The sequence below is a fragment of the Panthera uncia genome, unplaced genomic scaffold (genome assembly GCF_023721935.1).
Source record: "Panthera uncia isolate 11264 unplaced genomic scaffold, Puncia_PCG_1.0 HiC_scaffold_458, whole genome shotgun sequence".
NCBI classification, from domain to species: domain Eukaryota; kingdom Metazoa; phylum Chordata; class Mammalia; order Carnivora; family Felidae; genus Panthera; species Panthera uncia.
This window is the reverse complement of record NW_026059603.1, coordinates 8,468-24,822: the sequence shown is the minus strand read 5'-3', so window position 1 is coordinate 24,822 and position 16,355 is coordinate 8,468. Positions and strand designations below refer to the sequence as shown.

At 50.7% G+C, this 16,355-nt stretch overlaps 1 protein-coding gene across 1 annotated transcript; it reads left to right on the top strand.

Annotated features, from left to right (window-relative positions):
• The first annotated feature begins 883 nt into the window (after positions 1-883).
• LOC125918120 (fatty-acid amide hydrolase 1-like) lies at positions 884-15,740 on the top strand. The gene is made up of 12 exons (XM_049624161.1): positions 884-940; positions 3,555-3,719; positions 3,961-4,110; positions 4,433-4,566; positions 5,165-5,371; positions 6,596-6,636; positions 7,039-7,163; positions 8,365-8,603; positions 9,623-9,722; positions 11,429-11,537; positions 13,565-13,710; positions 15,399-15,740. The coding sequence occupies exons 1-12, from the start codon at positions 884-886 to the stop codon at positions 15,525-15,527; spliced, it is 1,602 nt and encodes a 533-aa protein (XP_049480118.1). The 3' UTR covers positions 15,528-15,740.
• Positions 15,741-16,355: the final 615 nt, after the last annotated feature.

The following is a 16,355-nucleotide window of genomic DNA, read 5'->3' as shown; positions in this document are numbered from 1 at the left end:
ACAAGCAGGGGAGGGGCAGAGAGAGAGGGAGACACAATCCGAAGTAGGCTCCAGGCTCTGAACTGTCAGCACAGAGCCCAACACATGGCTGGAACTCACAAGCTGTGTGATCATGACCTGGGCCATAGTCAGACTTAGCCACCCAGGTGCCCCCGATGTGTACACTTCAAATAATTTCTCTGTGCCTTAACATACTCATCTCCACAATGGGGTGATGATTATAGTTATAGTACTCAAGCAAGTTCATAAGTGTTTACAGTGGCACCTGGCACACAGGTTTTTAGAGAGAGAAAACTCACACAAGAGCCCAGGAGGGGCAGAGAAAGAGGGAGACAGAGGATCCGAAGGGGGGTCTGAGCTGACAGCAGAGAGCCTGATGTGGGGCTTGAACTCACGAACTGTGAGATCATGACCTGAGCTGAAGCTGGAGGCTTAACCGACTGAGCCACTCAGGCACCCCTAACAAGCACCATATAAATGAAAGCTCTCACTTGAGTAATAATAAAACTAATGTCCTTGCTGAGTGGGCGTTTAGTGAGTTTCAGTGAATTTGTTCTGTTAGGTGGAAGTGGCACTCAACCAAGTTGGTGAACATGTTGCTGGACCCTTGAGAGCCCCGCCCATCCCACCAAGTCATTGGAGCGTCTGCCATACTGGCAGAAGAGCAGTCCCAGCAGTCACCTCCAGTGGCCCCCATTAGTGCCCTCTGCCTGCTCTTCGCACCTCTCCCCAGCTCCCTGAGAGGCTGCCATTTTTACAAGTGGCCATGTGGGGACAACTGCAGGGGAGCACTAGCCTCATGGGTCCAGATGGACATCGGGCACTTGCCGACCAGGGTGCCACCAAGGGGGCCACCTCTCCAGGTAGATATGTAGGAGTCGGGATGGGCATGCAGTTTTGGTGGGTGCCTGTGGGTCAGTGTGTGCTGCGATGGTCCTCGGTGGGCCCTACTGGGGCTCCTTAGGGCTGGGGGCCGCAGGGCAAGGGATGAGCACAGTCCTTGAGGGAATCGAATCAGAGACTATGCCTAGAGGGTCACTGCTGGGCTGGGCATTAACCTTTTACCTGCTGTACTGTGAAGAGAAGGTAGAATCCCATGGCAGGGGCTAGGGCAGCTGGGAGTGGTGGAGTACTCATGGGAGTGGCTTTTTGCTAAGTGACTCAGGAGGATTTCAGTATTTCAGCCACAGTGCGGCTGTAGAGGTGCATTCTAGCCAAATGCCCACCCTATTCTAGAGGCATCCAGGTCTGGGCCCTTCTGAAGGTCTTTGTGGCATGCAGGCAGGGAATTCCAAGCTGAGGCACAAGATGACAAAATGGCACAGTGAGTGGAGGGAATGGGCAGTGTGGCTAGAGCAGCAGAATACAGAAGTAGGGCAGGGAAACAGGAGGCTGGTGAAATGGGCCTACAGGGATCCAGGCAGCGAAAGGGCCTCGTACAGTGCCTGGCACCCAGGAGGTGCTTCATCATAAAAGCTTCCCTCCCCAGGAGCCATTAGGGGTGGTGTAGACCTTAAGTCTCTCCACTTTTATGACTTTGGGCCACAGAATTAACCTCTCTGTGTTGCCCTTGTTGGTGAAGTAGAAATATTGATAATGAAAGCACCTATCCAAGGGATTTTGTGAGGATTTAATGAAATGGTGCAAGCAAAGTGCTTAACATGGTTGCCAGCCACACAGTAAGCAGTCAGTACATGTGAATCTTGGTTTGTAACACACATTATACATTTATGGTGAAAGCCCTGTAAACCGTACTGAGGAGAATGGTTTTACAACTTTATACTGAGGGCAATTGGGAAATATGGTGTTACAGCATCTGAAAAGGATCACCTAGGCTGTAGTGAAGTGGTTGAGCTGCAGGGGTAAAGACTAGAGTCAGGGAGGCCAGTGAGGAGGCTGTTGAGAAAACTGAGAGACAGAGAAAGTTCTAGGCAAGGAGTCTGGTGAGTCAGAGGTGGAAGATATGAAGGAGGCAGAACCACCTATCGGCAGTACTTGTGGGTAAGAGAATGGTCACTGGGGCCAGACTGGTGTGGATCCAGGCTCTGCCACTTATGGCTTATGTGTCCTTGGCAAGTAGCTCTGTGCCTCAGTGTCTTTTCTACTGTAAAATGAAAAAATAATATGCCCTCCCTCCTTGGGTTGTTATAAGGAGCGACATGAGCTATTATATGTAAAATGCTTGGAATTTGGCCTAGAACATATTAAGTGTAATAACACATCTTCCATGTGATTGAAATTAGCTATTATGACTATCATCAGAACTGGGATGTAAGGGAGTGACCCGGGATGATTCTGAGGACTATTGCTCTGACATGAGCATCATCACTTGGGAATTTCATGATGAACAGATTTGGTCTTAAAACAATGAATCCTGGGGTGCCTATGGATATGTGGATCAGTAAATGGGTCTGAGGCATGGCAGGAAATAGGACTGGGCTGTAGTCACAGGGTAATCGGGGCATCCTTGGGACACATCTGGCTGCTGAAGTCACCCAGGGAGGGTGGGTAGGTAGGGAGAGAGGAGGCCAAATCCTGAGGAGCACCAACATTTATTTACAGGAGGGAAGAGGGGCAGAGGGGACTGAGAAGGAGCCACCCAGGGGCAGGAGGAAGCCAGGAGAGTTGAGGGCACAGAGAATTTCCAGAAGGCAAGTGCCTAAGAGTCAGATGCTACTGAGGAGAGTAAGATGGGGACTAAGAAGAAACCAAGAGATTTAACAACCAAGAAGACTTGAGCACTAACCTCCGGGGAAATCCCCTTGTCTGCCACCTCCCCTCTCCAGGACCAAAAAAGGCCCACTGTGCTGTCTTCCCACCCAGCCCCCACTCCAGCTTGTAGGCATCAGGGTCTCAGCTGGGGGCCAGGAGGACAAATGAAGACTATTTCACCTTCTTGAGTGCCTGCTGTGCTCTAGGTCCTTGTCTTATCACACTTGCCTCTGATAAGAGTCCTGAGGGGCTGGTGTCACTCCTCCCCTCATACTCTGAGGGGAGTAGCTGGGTAAATCATGATTGGCTTCTAGTCCTTTCTTTTTTGGAGAGACCTGGGTCGTGGGAGGGGAAGGGATCAACCCTGGGTTACCCAGATGACCAGTCCTGTGTGTGGTCAAGGCTGGGTGCCAGATCTCCTGACACTCATGCTGGATCTTGCCCTTTCCCAGGTCAGATCACCAGAAGTGGGAGGGCTGGATAGGAAGGAAAGGTGGGATGCCAGGGTGCCCCATGAAGGCAAACCATACAGAGATGAGCCTCAGTTCCATAACCCCTGAGTTCCAAAACGTGCATATAGAGTCACTCTCACTGCACTTGTGCCCTTTTTGGGTAGCAAGATGAGGAGCAGGCTCTCCTCTGTGCCAGGCCTCAAGATGGGCACTGGAGAGGCAGAGGCAGAGGAAACATCTGTGCCCTGTAGGGCTTTCATGCCAACCTGGAGACAGATCAGGAAATGTTCTTCATGCTAAAGGAGAAGCACAGGATCATGTGCTGAACACATGGCTGTGTGTGCAACTGTGTATCCAGTGGAGTGTGGGGATGTGATGCTGAGTGTGTAGGAGTGCACTGGAGTGGATCAGTCATTGACCTCTGTCCTCCCATCTCCACAGGAGCCATCCCTGGACCCCAAGCCCATCCTGGAGCTGCTCCTGGAGACACTGGTCCAGAAGCTGCAGGATGAAGAACTCAGTGTGGAGAGCGTCCTGTGTAGCTACTTAGAGGAGGTGGGGGTCTGGGTCAGGAGTGGGGTGGGGGCTAGCACCTGTTGTTGTCCTACTCAGAGGAGGTGGATGTCCGGTGTAACATCGTGGTGCTGCAGCTAGCTTGGGAAGGGGTGCATGCCACTGTCATCTGTCATTTCTATCCTGCTCTGAGTTGGGGTGGTGGGAGGGGCTGGGGTGACTAAGTGCCCCATCCCTGGCCTCACCCTGAGCCCCTTATCTGGTCTCCCTCAATGTTGCTCAGGCACTGAAGGTACACCAGGAGGTGAATTGCCTGACGGATTTCCTGGGTGAGTGTGAGGAGCAACTACAGGCATTGAAGAAGCTTAAGAAGACTGAGAGAGGCCTTCTTTATGGGGTCCCTGTCAGCCTCAAGGACCCCTATGACTGCAAGGTGAGCCGGGAGGTGTACGTTCACATGTGTACATGTCTGTGTGTGTGCCTGTATGCCACTGAGCCTGTGAGCATCTGACTGTGTGACATTGGGCAAGCTACTTAATCAAGGATGCAGAACTAGAAAGTGGCCAGTTAGGATCTGAACCCAGCTCTTGCCCACCATATTCTTCTGCCACTCGTGAGCTCCCCTAAGGGTACAGCGTGCATGTCTGAGGCCATGACAACGTGTGTGAGTGGGAGCAGAGTAAGGAGGAGAGTCTGTCCATTGGATGGTTTCATCCTGGCCCCTATGGGCTGGAGTTAATGTCACTTTCTTGCAGGGCCATGATTCTACATGTGGTCTGACCCAGTTCCTGGAGAAGCCAGCGGCCAAGGATGGGGTCATTGTGCAAGTGCTCAAGGCTCAAGGAGCTATTCCCTTTGTTAAGACCAACATCCCCCAGACAATGTACAGGTCTCTGAAGTGTGTAGGCAGGGGCTGGGTTTGGGGCTGGGCTCAGGACTGACAGCAACACAAAATCCCAATTCAGAGAAGAAGGTGAGGTGGGGGCCAGTCAAGCAGATCTCGAGGATCAAGGTTCTTGGGCAAGTCTTTTCTGCCCTCTGAGCCTCAGCTTCCTCATCTTATAATGTCTGGGTGGACTCCATAGTCTCTACAGGCCCTCAGACTCTGCAGTTCTGAAGAGTTTCATCTCTGTGTTTATCCCCGTTTCTCTCTCTAATTGTTTTTCTTATTCCCTGTTCTCTCTCCTCTCCCTCAGCACTTAGTGTACCTACTTTTGTGAGGAACCTGCTCCCAATTCTGACAGCAGGGCTGTGGGCTCCTGTCCTTAAGTTAGGAGTTGTGGTTGGTGTCCACTCTTGGTCTTTCCTGTGGCAGTAGGCCCTCACCTCAGCTGTAAGGGAGACTGGGAGACTCAGCCCCAGGGAGGAGTTTGGGAGCCAAAGAAGCCCTGGGGTTGATTCCTGGGGGGATCAGTCTCTACATGGGGGGGGGGTGTCTCCCCAGTTAAACTTTCACCTCCCAGCCCCTTTTCTTCTGCTTCCCTCAGTTTTTATTGCAGCAACCCCATCTATGGACAGACTCTGAACCCTCTGAACTTAAAGAAGACACCAGGGGGCTCCTCAGGGGGTGAGGGAGCCCTGCTGGCAAAAGGAGGTTCCATCCTGGGCATGGGTACTGACACTGCTGGCAGCATCCGCATACCAGCCAGCTTTTGTGGTATCTGTGGCCTCAGGACCACAGGATACCGCCTCAGGTACTTGGTGCTGGGGGGCGGGGGGGAGGGGTAGACTCAGCTCAGTGTAGGGGAACAGAGGTGTGGGGGGAGTAGTGCCAAGCAGGCCCCTCACTCTTATTCACTTAGCTCAGTACTAGTGAAAGTGGCTAAAGACAGGAGGGCTTCAAATAACTCCTGCTTCAGCCCCAGATAAACACACCATGTTTGGTACAGGTGGCAGAATAGACCTTCCACTCACTCATTAATTCATTTGTTCATTAATTCATTCATCTTTACATCTATCCATCTACCTCCCTGTTCCCTTAGTCATTCATTGATCCAACTGTTTTTCCATCTATCCATCCTTTGTCCATTCATCCACCTATGTAGTCATCATCCCATCAATCAACTTCACTATTCACCCACCATTTAATTTATCTAACAAATATATTGAGTGTTTCTTCCGTCACTGACACTGTACTAGTTATTTGGGCTATATCAGTAAGCAAAAGGACACCTATCTCAGCCCTTGAAAATCATATATACATCCTTCCTTCCCTTTGTTCATCCATCCATCCATCCATCCATCTCCCCATCTATCCACTCATCTAGCTATCTGTTTATCCATCCATATCTGCCTCTGTTCATTCATCTACGTATCTCAGCCCCACCATGAGAACCTACACTGTGGTGGCCCCTGTACTGGGGACACAGAACACTCTCAGACCCAGTCCCTGTCCCCCCCCCCCCCACTGCTGTGCTCTTAAATATGCAGATGGATTAGTCAGAAAGTGATTGGAGCTCTAAGAGAGTGTCAAAGCTTGTCAGAACTCACAAGATGAAGCTGACATTTTCTTCAGCAGAGATTTATTGAAAGCCTAGACTTTAAATTTTCAGAGGCAGGGCAAGGGAAAGGAAGGCTTCCTGGAGGAGGCAGAATCTGAGCTTGGTTTTAAAGGATGGACATGCAGGGATGGTGTAGAACCTAGAAGGCTGTAAACTGTGAACAGCCTACTTTGCCTGGAGTAATATGTGTGTGTCGAAGGGCAAGAATGGGGAAGCTGTGAGTTGATACTCCAGAGCCTCGAAGTCAGTCAAAAAGATCAGACTTAATGCTGTGGGCAGCAGGGTCATGGGAGGGTTGAAGCAGCTCATCTTCCTGGGTGTTGGGCCCTGGGGGAGTGCTTGGCTGGGTGCTAAGGCCTGGGCACTCAGGCCCTTCCCTTCAAGTGCTGAGGTGGGCTCTGGGTGGGGGTTTTGCAGCTTCTCTGGAGTTTCCAGTGCTGTCAAAGGCAAGAAATCAGGTAAGCTCCTGTCTGTGCTTGTGTCCATACCCAAAGATAAACTTGCCAGCCTTCCTCCCAAGGACATTTCACTCAGCCCCTATCTGAGACAGATTAGCCCCACTTAATGATAAAGAATGGATCCCACCAGGCCTCCCCTAGTCCAATGAGAAGTGCTTCCTACTATCTAGCTTTAATATCTCCTACTGGTCTTTAGATGTTTGGCCCCAGATGAGATTCTTCTTTCAGGCATCAGAGCTACTTTGGCTGGTGTGCCAACGCTACTTGTCCTCAACCCCTGGCCCAGGTTGGCCCCAGGGCCCTTTAACACTGATCACGGTCCTGAGCTCCACCCTCTGAGGCCAGGCAGTGGGGGTCCCCAGAGCAGAAAGGGTGAGAGGAATCTGCCTCTTCTGTGTTCAGTGACTACAGTGGCTGGCCCCATGGCCCGGGATGTGGAGAGCCTGGCCCTGTGTCTGCGAGCCCTGCTAAGTGAAGACATGCACCGACTGGACCCTACTGTGCCTTTTATGCCCTTCAGGGAGGAGGTGAGCTGGGTTGGGGAACAGGCCACCTCTCCCCTCCCCCATTCCTCATTGACCTGTCTACCATCTGACCATCTTCTGTGGAGACCTCCTTTCCCAGCCCATGGTACAGTGACCAAGAAGCCTCTATGCTCAGTCATGTTTACATCCTACCCCTGCTCGACACCAGCTGCTTTGGCCTCTCAGCTACTTGGAGTCATAGCCAATACTGCCCCCAGAGAGGGACTTCATCATCACATACCCAACACACACAGACATACACTCAGCAGATATGGTTTAGAGAGTCTGGTATCTGGTTAAACGAGGCTGTTAGTCCCCTAGGTAACCTTAGCCAAGTCACATCTCTTCTCTGGGCCCCAGTCTCCTCAGTGGTATAATAAAGAGGTTGCACCTGAAGATTTCTCCAGGCTGGCAGCCTTCATTTATTCAGTAGTTCATTCAACAAAATTTATTGGTACCTACTATGTTCAGGCTCTTTGTAGTTCATCCTAATATTCACTATATAGAATGAGCATTGTGCTTCTCAATTTATGGGCGAGGAAACTGAGGGGAAATGAAATAACTTGCCTATGATCGCATAGACAGTAACTGGAAGAGGTAAGCTTTGACCCCAGCCCTGTCTGCTCCAGAACCCTCTCCATAGGGAGAATCTCTGTCTACCATTCATTCAATGTCTACTCATCTGATTCCCTACTCACATCCTAGTATAATTAACCTGTGATCATTTTCTGTCATCTATTATTTGTCTCTAGTGATCTTTCCATCTCCATTGTCTCCTGGCTGTTTTTTTTAGCTTAAAGATCTTTGTGTCTATTCGTCTACTTACTTAACTGCCCACCCACTCAATTCCAATCATCCATTCTCCCACCCACCCATCTATCCATTCAACCCTCTGCCCATCCACCCATTCACCATCTCATACATACACCCTCCCACTCATTCATGAATCTATCTACCATCTATCTACCTATCCACTCCATCCACCCAATCATCATGTCGTCATCCATTTGTTCTTCCAGGAGTTTCTCCAGAGGACCTAGAGCCTGCAAAGTATGTAGAGAGTCTCCAGGGAGTTCTTGGGGAGCCTCTGTAGATTTCCCCTGGGTTGAAAACAGCTGTGTTCCAAGGTCCCAGCCTACAAGTCTTAAGTCTTAAAGAGGTGTTCTCTCTCCTGAGAGCCCCACCCAGCCCCTGTTGCCCCCAGGTATACTCCAGTAACCAGCACCTTCGAATTGGCTTCTGTGAAACAGATGGCTTCACCCAGCCATCTCCTAGCATGGCCAGGGCTGTGAGGCTCACCTCCAGGCTGCTCCAGGATGCGGGACATCAGGTAGGCTTGCTTACCCCTGGATGGGGAGGGAAGCCAGACTGGCGAGGAGACTGGGCTGGGCCATTCTTGGAGAGAAAGGAAGTTATATCTGAGTTTGAGCTGCTAACATCACTGTGTTTCCCCTAGGCTTCCTGGAGAAGACTGATGGGTGCAGGTGGGGGCAGGGTGGGCCCCACCCTGTGAGGAAGGCATCAAGATTTTGCATCCTCCCCCTTCAGTGGTGGGGACCAGGGATTCATTCCTGTAATTCCTATAGATTTGGTTTCTCCATCAAATGGCTGTAAGGAGAACTATGTCCTCAAAATCATTTCCCTCCCCAGCCCCTGCCTCCCTCCAATGTCTTATCCTGGTCCTGTCTCCCCTTTGAGAACTGCTGGTTGGCCACATGTGTACTATGTGGTCTTGGGCCAGTCTCTTAACCACCTGGAGCCTCAGTTTTCTACCACATAGGGCAGCTGTGCAGATTAAATGAGCTCACATATGTAAAGCACTCAGCATGGGGCAGGATCCCAGTGAAGCAGGCACGGCTGCCTGAATGCCATGGCATCTCTGTGTAGGGTGAAGGGCTGGGCATGGCAGCAGAGGGGTTGGAGTGGATGGAGATGAGCGGCGATTTGGTATCCTCTCTTTAAATCCTGAAGGATGCAAAGAGAATACCAGGCTGGGTGGGAGGAGCCCCAGGCCCTGACTCAGCCTCTGTCTCTCAGGTCATCCCCTTCTCCATCCCCCATATAAAGTATGCTGTCAAACACCTGTTCGAGGGGGGTCTGTTTGCTGATGGAGGGGCCACCCTTCTGGAGAAGCTGTATGTTTGTCAGGATTCTGACATGGGGCATGGTGAAAACAGGGTTGGGGGTGGGGCTGGCAGCAACCTGTGCCTTAGGAAGGGGACTGCAGGCCTGGGTTGGTGGGGTGCCTCTGGTTAATTGTGTGACCTTAAATGGCAAGTCAGCTGTTTGGGCTCCATCTTCACCATGCATGGTTCCAGGGTGGTGGTGGTGGAAACAGAAGAGTTTCTTTGGGTCTGACCTCCTTCCATGGCCTGCCTCTGGAATGGGAGTTGGGTGGGTACGGGAGCCAGTCAATGGCTGAAAGGCTGTAACTGACTAGATATGTGTCTGTGGTTCCTCAGTGAGGGGGACATTGTGGACCCCTGCATAAAGGGAATGATCAACTGGCTCCGCCTGCCAGACCTACTCAAGTGTTTCTTGGCCTGGATCCTGAAGTACACAGTGAGTATGGGACCAAGGTGGGGAGGCATTCAGGAGGGGAGGAGCCCAGGGAGGAGAAGGACTCAGAGAGGAGGATGGGGCCCAGAGAGTAGTGGGGGCTTAGAGAAAAGGAACCAAAAGGGCTGATGGGGACCAAAAGAGAAGGGTGCTTTCAGAGAGAGGAGTGCATCTCAAAAAGAGGAAGGGCAGGGGCGCCTGGGTGGCGCAGTCGGTTAAGCGTCCGACTTCAGCCAGGTCACGATCTCGCGGTCCGTGAGTTCGAGCCCCGCGTCAGGCTCTGGGCTGATGGCTCAGAGCCTGGAGCCTGTTTCCGATTCTGTGTCTCCCTCTCTCTCTCTGTCCCTCCCCCGTTCATGCTCTGTCTCTCTCTGTCCCAAAAATAAATAAAAAAAAAAAACGTTGAAAAAAAAAATTTAAAAAAAAAGAGGAAGGGTGGGGGCCAAGAGGGGGCTCAGGGCTTGTGGAGGAGTAGAAGCTTCCATGACAGTGTGCTGAGCAGAGTTGCTCTTCTTGGACCCCCATCCTGGGCAGGCTGGTGTTGCCCTGTGGTTTCTGAATGGGTTTCTTCCTCTAGGAACCCCGAGCTAGCCAGACTTGTGAAGAGATTCGTGGAGTGGGGTGAGTGCTAGTCTCCTCAGGTCAAGGTCACAAGCATCTTCCATGGGGTAGGGGAGTTGAGTGAGGGTCATGTGGCTAGAGTTGGCATCCACTGAGGGTGAGGGCTATTTAGACGTTGGGATCTAATTAGGTTTTTGGGTCATGTCTGACACTAGTTAAATTTAGACTTTTGAGTGGGGTTGGGATTGGGGCTACTTTGGGCCTGAGGTTTGATTTGGAGTTAAGCTCTGAGTTCTGGTTAGAATTAGCTTAGGGTAAAAGTTGGGCCTAATCTGAGGTTGGGTTTGGGCTGGGGTTGGGGTTGGGGTTAAGGTTGGAAATGGTCAGCCTGAGGGCTGACTGGGGGGCCTCACAGGTTAGGGGAAGAACCCGTGGTTCTGGGGGGGAGGCTGTAAGTCTCTGCGGCTGGTGACGGTGGCGGGGGGAGGGCATCAACCAGAGGGTGTGTACTCTTGGGAACGTTGGGTAGGCAAGGTATTTTGGTCAGCAAATAAGACAAGGGTCATCCCAGCCCATCAGCTGATTTGTAGCCTGCACTGAGACTAGGCTCTAGCTCTTGGCTGTAATGTCCCCATTTTGTATAAAAGGGGGTCCCCCCATGCTGACCTTTGGAATTCTGAATCTTCCTTATTCCCCCAGGACTCCCAAGAAACTGTGGGAGCAGCACGCAGCAGTGCAGGTGATGTGTGCCTGAAGAGACAAGGGACTGATGGAACAGGGGCAGCAGAGGCCTGGGTTGTGACAGGAGTAGCCAGACAGGGAGTGGAGCTCTGTCCCAGCCTGCAGGGGAGGCCCGGCTAAACTCAAAAGGGGAGGCTTGGTGACCCAGGAGGTTAATTTAGTCCATTTCCTTGGGGGCCAGGATGATATGTTGTTCCCAAATGACTGCAGCTTGAGATTCCCCTTGCCATCCCTTTACCTCGGCCCCTGGGAAGGCCCTGACCCTCTCCAGATAGCTTAGTCTGTATCTTACAGCCTGGGGATTCTTCCTGATCTTTAACAGGACTTGGCCTGGCAGCCCCTGACCTTGTCCTGCAAATAGTGACCTCTGCTGGTCTTGCCCCTCCCATACCCCACTATCCCTGCAGGAATATCAGCAAAAGTTCATAGCCAAGTGGAGGTCCCTGGACCTGGATGTGCTGCTGATGCCAGCTATGGACCCCGCCTTCCATATATGCTATTCTGAGATAGGAACAGGTGAGAAGACACCAGGTCTTAGTGAAGTTGAGACCCAGAGTCCAGGACTTCAGAGTCCTGCCACAGCCTCTGAGGCCTTGACCTCTGTCACCATTCAGTATTTAAAGCAACGTCTTAAATTGAGATAAAATTCAGATGACAAAAATTCACTATTTTACAGTGTACAATTCAGTGGTTTTTAGTATATTTAGTGTGTGGTGCAAACACCACCACTATCTAATTCCATTTCCATTACCCTGAAAGGAAACCCTGTACCTGTTAGCAGACACTCCCAATTTTTCCCATTACCTTTTATTTGTATTTTTCATTTTTTAAAGTTTATTTATTTTACCTTTTGAGAGAGAGAGAGAGAGAGAGCGCGCGTGAGCACATGCATGTGGGGGAGGGGCAGAGAGGGAGAGAGAAAAATCTGTGCTATCAGCACAGAGCCAAATGCAGAGCCAGACACAAGGGCTCAAACTAAGGAACAAACCATGAGATCATGACCTGAGCCAAAACCAAGAGTTCAGATGCTTAACCCACTGAGCCACCCAGGTGCCCCTCCCATTCACTTTTTTTAAACATTTTTTTTTTTAGTTTATCTATTTATTTTGAGAGAGAGAGTGCAAGCAATGGAAGGTCAGAGAGAGAGGGAGAGCAAGAATCCCAAGCCGGCTGCATGCTGTCAGCCCGACTCGGGGCTCAATCTCAGGAACTGAAACATGAAATCGTGTCCTGAGCCGAAATCAAGGGTCGGACGCTCAACTGACTGAGCCATCCGGGCGCCCCTGAAATACAATTTACATGCAATGAAACTCACCGATTTTCAGAGTGTAATTTGATAAATTTTAACAAATAAATATAGCTGTATGACCACCACCATGATAAAAGTATATTTTGGGGCGCCTGGGTGGCTCAGTCAGTTAAGTGTCCGACTTCAGCTCAGGTTGTGATCTTGCCATTTGGGAGTTCGAGCCCTGCGTCGGGCTCTGTGTTGACAGCTCAGAGCCTGGAGCCTGCTTTGGATTCTGTATCTCCCTCTTTCTCTGCCCCTCCCCTGCCCGTGCTCTGTCTCTCTCAAAAATAAATAAACATTAAAAAAAATAAAAAAAAATAGAATGTTTTCATCACCCACCAAATTTCCCTGATGTCCCTTTGCAGTTCACTCTACCCTTACATCCTGCAACCACTGATCCGCTGTCACTATAATTTTGCCTTTTCTAGGATTTCACATAAATGGAATCCGAAGGAATAAGGCTTTTCTGTCTGGCTTCTTTCACTTAGCATATCCATTCACTCGTAACATGCTTTCTGCTGCCTCACTTCAAAAGGTGCCTTTGGCCTAGCCCCCCTGAGATGCAGCCTCAGCACAGGGCAGTGTCTGAGACACTGCTGGGGCCCCTGCCCAGCACAGGTACAGGTCTCAGAGGTGTTCTCAGTGCAGAATGAAAACCCACCTCAAGCCTGGACTGCTCTGCCCCGGGTCCCCCCACAGTGGCTGCCCAAAGGCACATCCCATACCTGGCCCTGCACTGATGTCCTCTGTTGTCACCGCTGCCTCTTTGACAGTCACTCCCTACATGCAGGTGGCTGTTGCAGAGGGGAGCTGCCTTTTAACTCAGGGTGGCCCTGCACACCTGGGCCATCTTGGAGCCCAGTGTACTGCAGGCATGAGCTGACTCCTCTGTCACCCACCAGCTGTGTGGCCTGTGGAAAACCACCTAACCTGTCTACCCCCTCGGGTTCCACATTTGAACACAGGAAAGAGTACTCTCCACTTCCCAGGGGTGGAGAGGACTCAAGCAATCAGCAGTGGAAAGAGGCCAGCACGGGGCCTGGCACTGAGTAAGGCCTCCGCAGCGTCCATTCTCTCTTTCCCTCCACTGCTGGGTGAGCGAGAGGCAGTTGTCAGGTGCACTCCCAGCGCCGCGCAAGCCCAGAGTGCTACAGTTCCAAGGAAGACCCTGAGGGGGCGCTCACCCAGGATTCTTCCCCACCTCAGTCTTGTCGGCTGATGATTTTCTGGGCTTGCCTGGACCTTCCTACAGATATTGCCTCCTACACGGGCCTGTACAACGTCCTGAACTTCCCTGCTGGTGTTGTGCCGGTCACCACTGTGACGCCGCAGGACGAGGAGGAACTGGCCTTCTACACGGGATACTACGGAGATAGTACCGACAAAAATTTCCAGAGGGTCAGTTTCCCTCCCCATGCCTCTCCCCCAGTGGCACAAGCCAGGACTGATTCTTGCCTCAATCCCAGTCGGGCAAATTGGGGCAGGTTGGGGCCAGTCATTCCTAGTGTTTATCCTTTATCACTTCTGCTACAGTGTTATCTCATCTTGGAGGACACACCGTTTTATCTCCAAGTCCGCCTCTGTCCTTGCCGTGGGAGAATACTTAACAAAACCACTGGTCTTCTTGACACTTCCCTAGGAAAAGTCAATCCCAGAGACAGGAAGAGGGGGGCAAATGTCCCTGGTGAGGAGCTTAGTATGTAACTGGATTGGACACTGCTCCTCTCTGAGCCTCAGTTTCTTTGCCAGGAAAATAGGAATTAAAATATCTGCTTTGCAGGGTTGTCCTAAAGTTTCCACTGAAAAACAGTGAAGCAATTAGCATAAGTCTTTGTATACAGGATGTGTACAATACATGCTACTATATCACTGATTCCGAGGTAGCTTCACAGAAGGAAATATTTCCATGGGCCTATTTAATGCACGGTCTAAAATGACAAGCCTGTCTTGGGTGACAGGGAGAAAGAGGGAGAGAGAGACTGACTCTGAAAGGTATGCATGTGTCTGAGTCAGACATTAAGCAACTTACTTTTTTGGAAATTGATTTTATTGCTAGAGTTACCCAGTGGAACTGCTGACCTGAATTCTGAGAAAATAACAATAAGGATACTACCTAATGTGTCTTGAGCTCTTACTCTGTTCCAGGAGCTGTTTAAAAAGTGCTGTATATATAGTAAACCATTAAATCCCGTAACTGTCCCGTGAGGTTTTACAAATGAGGAAATGCAGGCACACACAGGTTAAGAGACTTGACCAGTGCCACACACAGCTGAAGTGGAGGAGCCAGGACTTGAAGCCAGTTGACCTGGCTCCAGAGCGAAGGCAAATAAGGGCTTTCATAAAACAATGAAAACACGTTTGAATTCCTATGTTTGAATTTCATGGCAGGACTTAGGCTCAGTCCCCATGTTCCTAAGTCTGTGTTTGAGGCCCAAGTACCCCCTTCACTGCAGAAGTATGACTAGGCTCTAGATCAGGGATTTGCACATTCTTCTTTCCTTTGCTGAGAACATTAGGTGGATACTCAGTTTTGTATTTTTTTTTAATTTTTAAATCTTTTTATTAAAAAAACTTAATGTTTATTTTTGAGAGAGAGAGAGAGAGAGAGAGAGAGAATTCAAGTGGGAGAGGGGTGGAGAGAGAGAGAGACACAGAATCTGAAGCAGGCTCCAGGCTCTGAACTGTCAGCACAGAGCCTGATGCGGGGCTTGAACTCACTAACCACAAGATCATCACCTGAGCTGAAGTTGGATGTTTAAGCAACTGAGCCACCCAGGTGGCCCCTTTAAAAAATTTTTTTTTTAATTAACAGTTTTATATTTTATGATTATAGTCAGTTCTGTGCATGGGGAGCAAGTTTTACATCTTAGCCCTGGCGAACTATAGACCGATACAGTCAGAATAGGTTTTCCAGGTTTCCCTGAGAGTTGAGGAAGCCTGGAACTCTGAGCTCCAGGGCATCTCTGCCTTAATATAGACTGGTGATGAGATGTTTGGACTAATGCATATGGGTGGCAAGGAAGGCTGGGCGAGGGACCTGTGAGCAGAAAGCAGGCTCTAAGTCCACTGACCCTCTCTCTGAGCAGGCGGTACAAGGATCTGTGGGACTTCCTGTGGCTGTGCAGTGCATTGCTCTTCCATGGGAAGAGGAGCTGTGTCTCCGGTTCATGAAAGAGGTGGAGACCTTGGCCAAGAACCACAGTGGACCCAAGTGACTGGCCACTCCTTCTCCCGGAGGCCTTCTTCATCCTCATCCAAGTCTGCTCCTGATGCCCCTTTTCATGAATACCATATCTGCCTCATGTCTCCTCCTCCCTGAGGCCCACCACATTCCTTTTCTTTGTCATTCCTCTGTGTGGGTACTCAATACACGGACTCCTCACATTGGCCCAAGATGGGGCACAGGGTGAAAGGGCCCAATAAACATTTCTGACTGCTTGACCTTGTGATCTCTGGTCTAGGTGGGGCTCTAGCCTCCTGGTGGCCTTCTGCCTCCAGCTATTCTCCTCCAGCTCAGTCCCCCAGATGATATCCCAGACTGCAGCAGAGGGGAAGGAGCCCCAAACAGAGAGGCTGGTGACCTGGGTTCAAGTCCTGGTTTTGCCACTGGCTTGCCGTGTGATGCTGGGCAAGTTGCTTCTCCTTTCTGGACTTCAGTTTTCTCATCTACAAATTGAAGGGGTTAGATGTGATGAGGTCCATGGTATACCTGTCAACTTGACTATTCTGTGAGTTGTGACTTCTAGGCACTTCCCTGATCTAGAACTTGCCATGGCTCCCATTGCTGTCTAGAGAAAGTTCCAAAGAGTAGGACCAAGGGAGTGAAACCCAGTCAGAACAGACCCAAGGTTGGGACCCAGAGCCAGGCTCACAGTCCAGTGCTTAGCCTGCAAAGCTGCAATTTCTTGGCTTGACAGCCAGCAGCTCCCAAGATCCTCCACAGCTTCTTCTGCCAGGGCTCCACCACAGCACAGCCTCCCTCCCTTCCCTCAACCTGGAGCCTTCTTGCCACCACAAGCATGTTTTACATTTCTGCGTCTGTG

What these genes read in the sequence shown, in the direction of transcription:
- LOC125918120 (XM_049624161.1), top strand. Translation starts at nt 884, where the DNA reads ATGGGCATGCAGTTTTGGTGGGTGCCTGTGGGTCAGTGTGTGCTGCGA. An exon ending in ATCCCCCAGACAATGTACAG is followed by an intron (nt 4,567 to 5,164) that starts GTCTCTGAAGTG and finishes TGCTTCCCTCAG; the next exon opens with TTTTTATTGCAGCAACCCCA. An exon ending in CCTGGATCCTGAAGTACACA is followed by an intron (nt 9,723 to 11,428) that starts GTGAGTATGGGA and finishes CTATCCCTGCAG; the next exon opens with GAATATCAGCAAAAGTTCAT.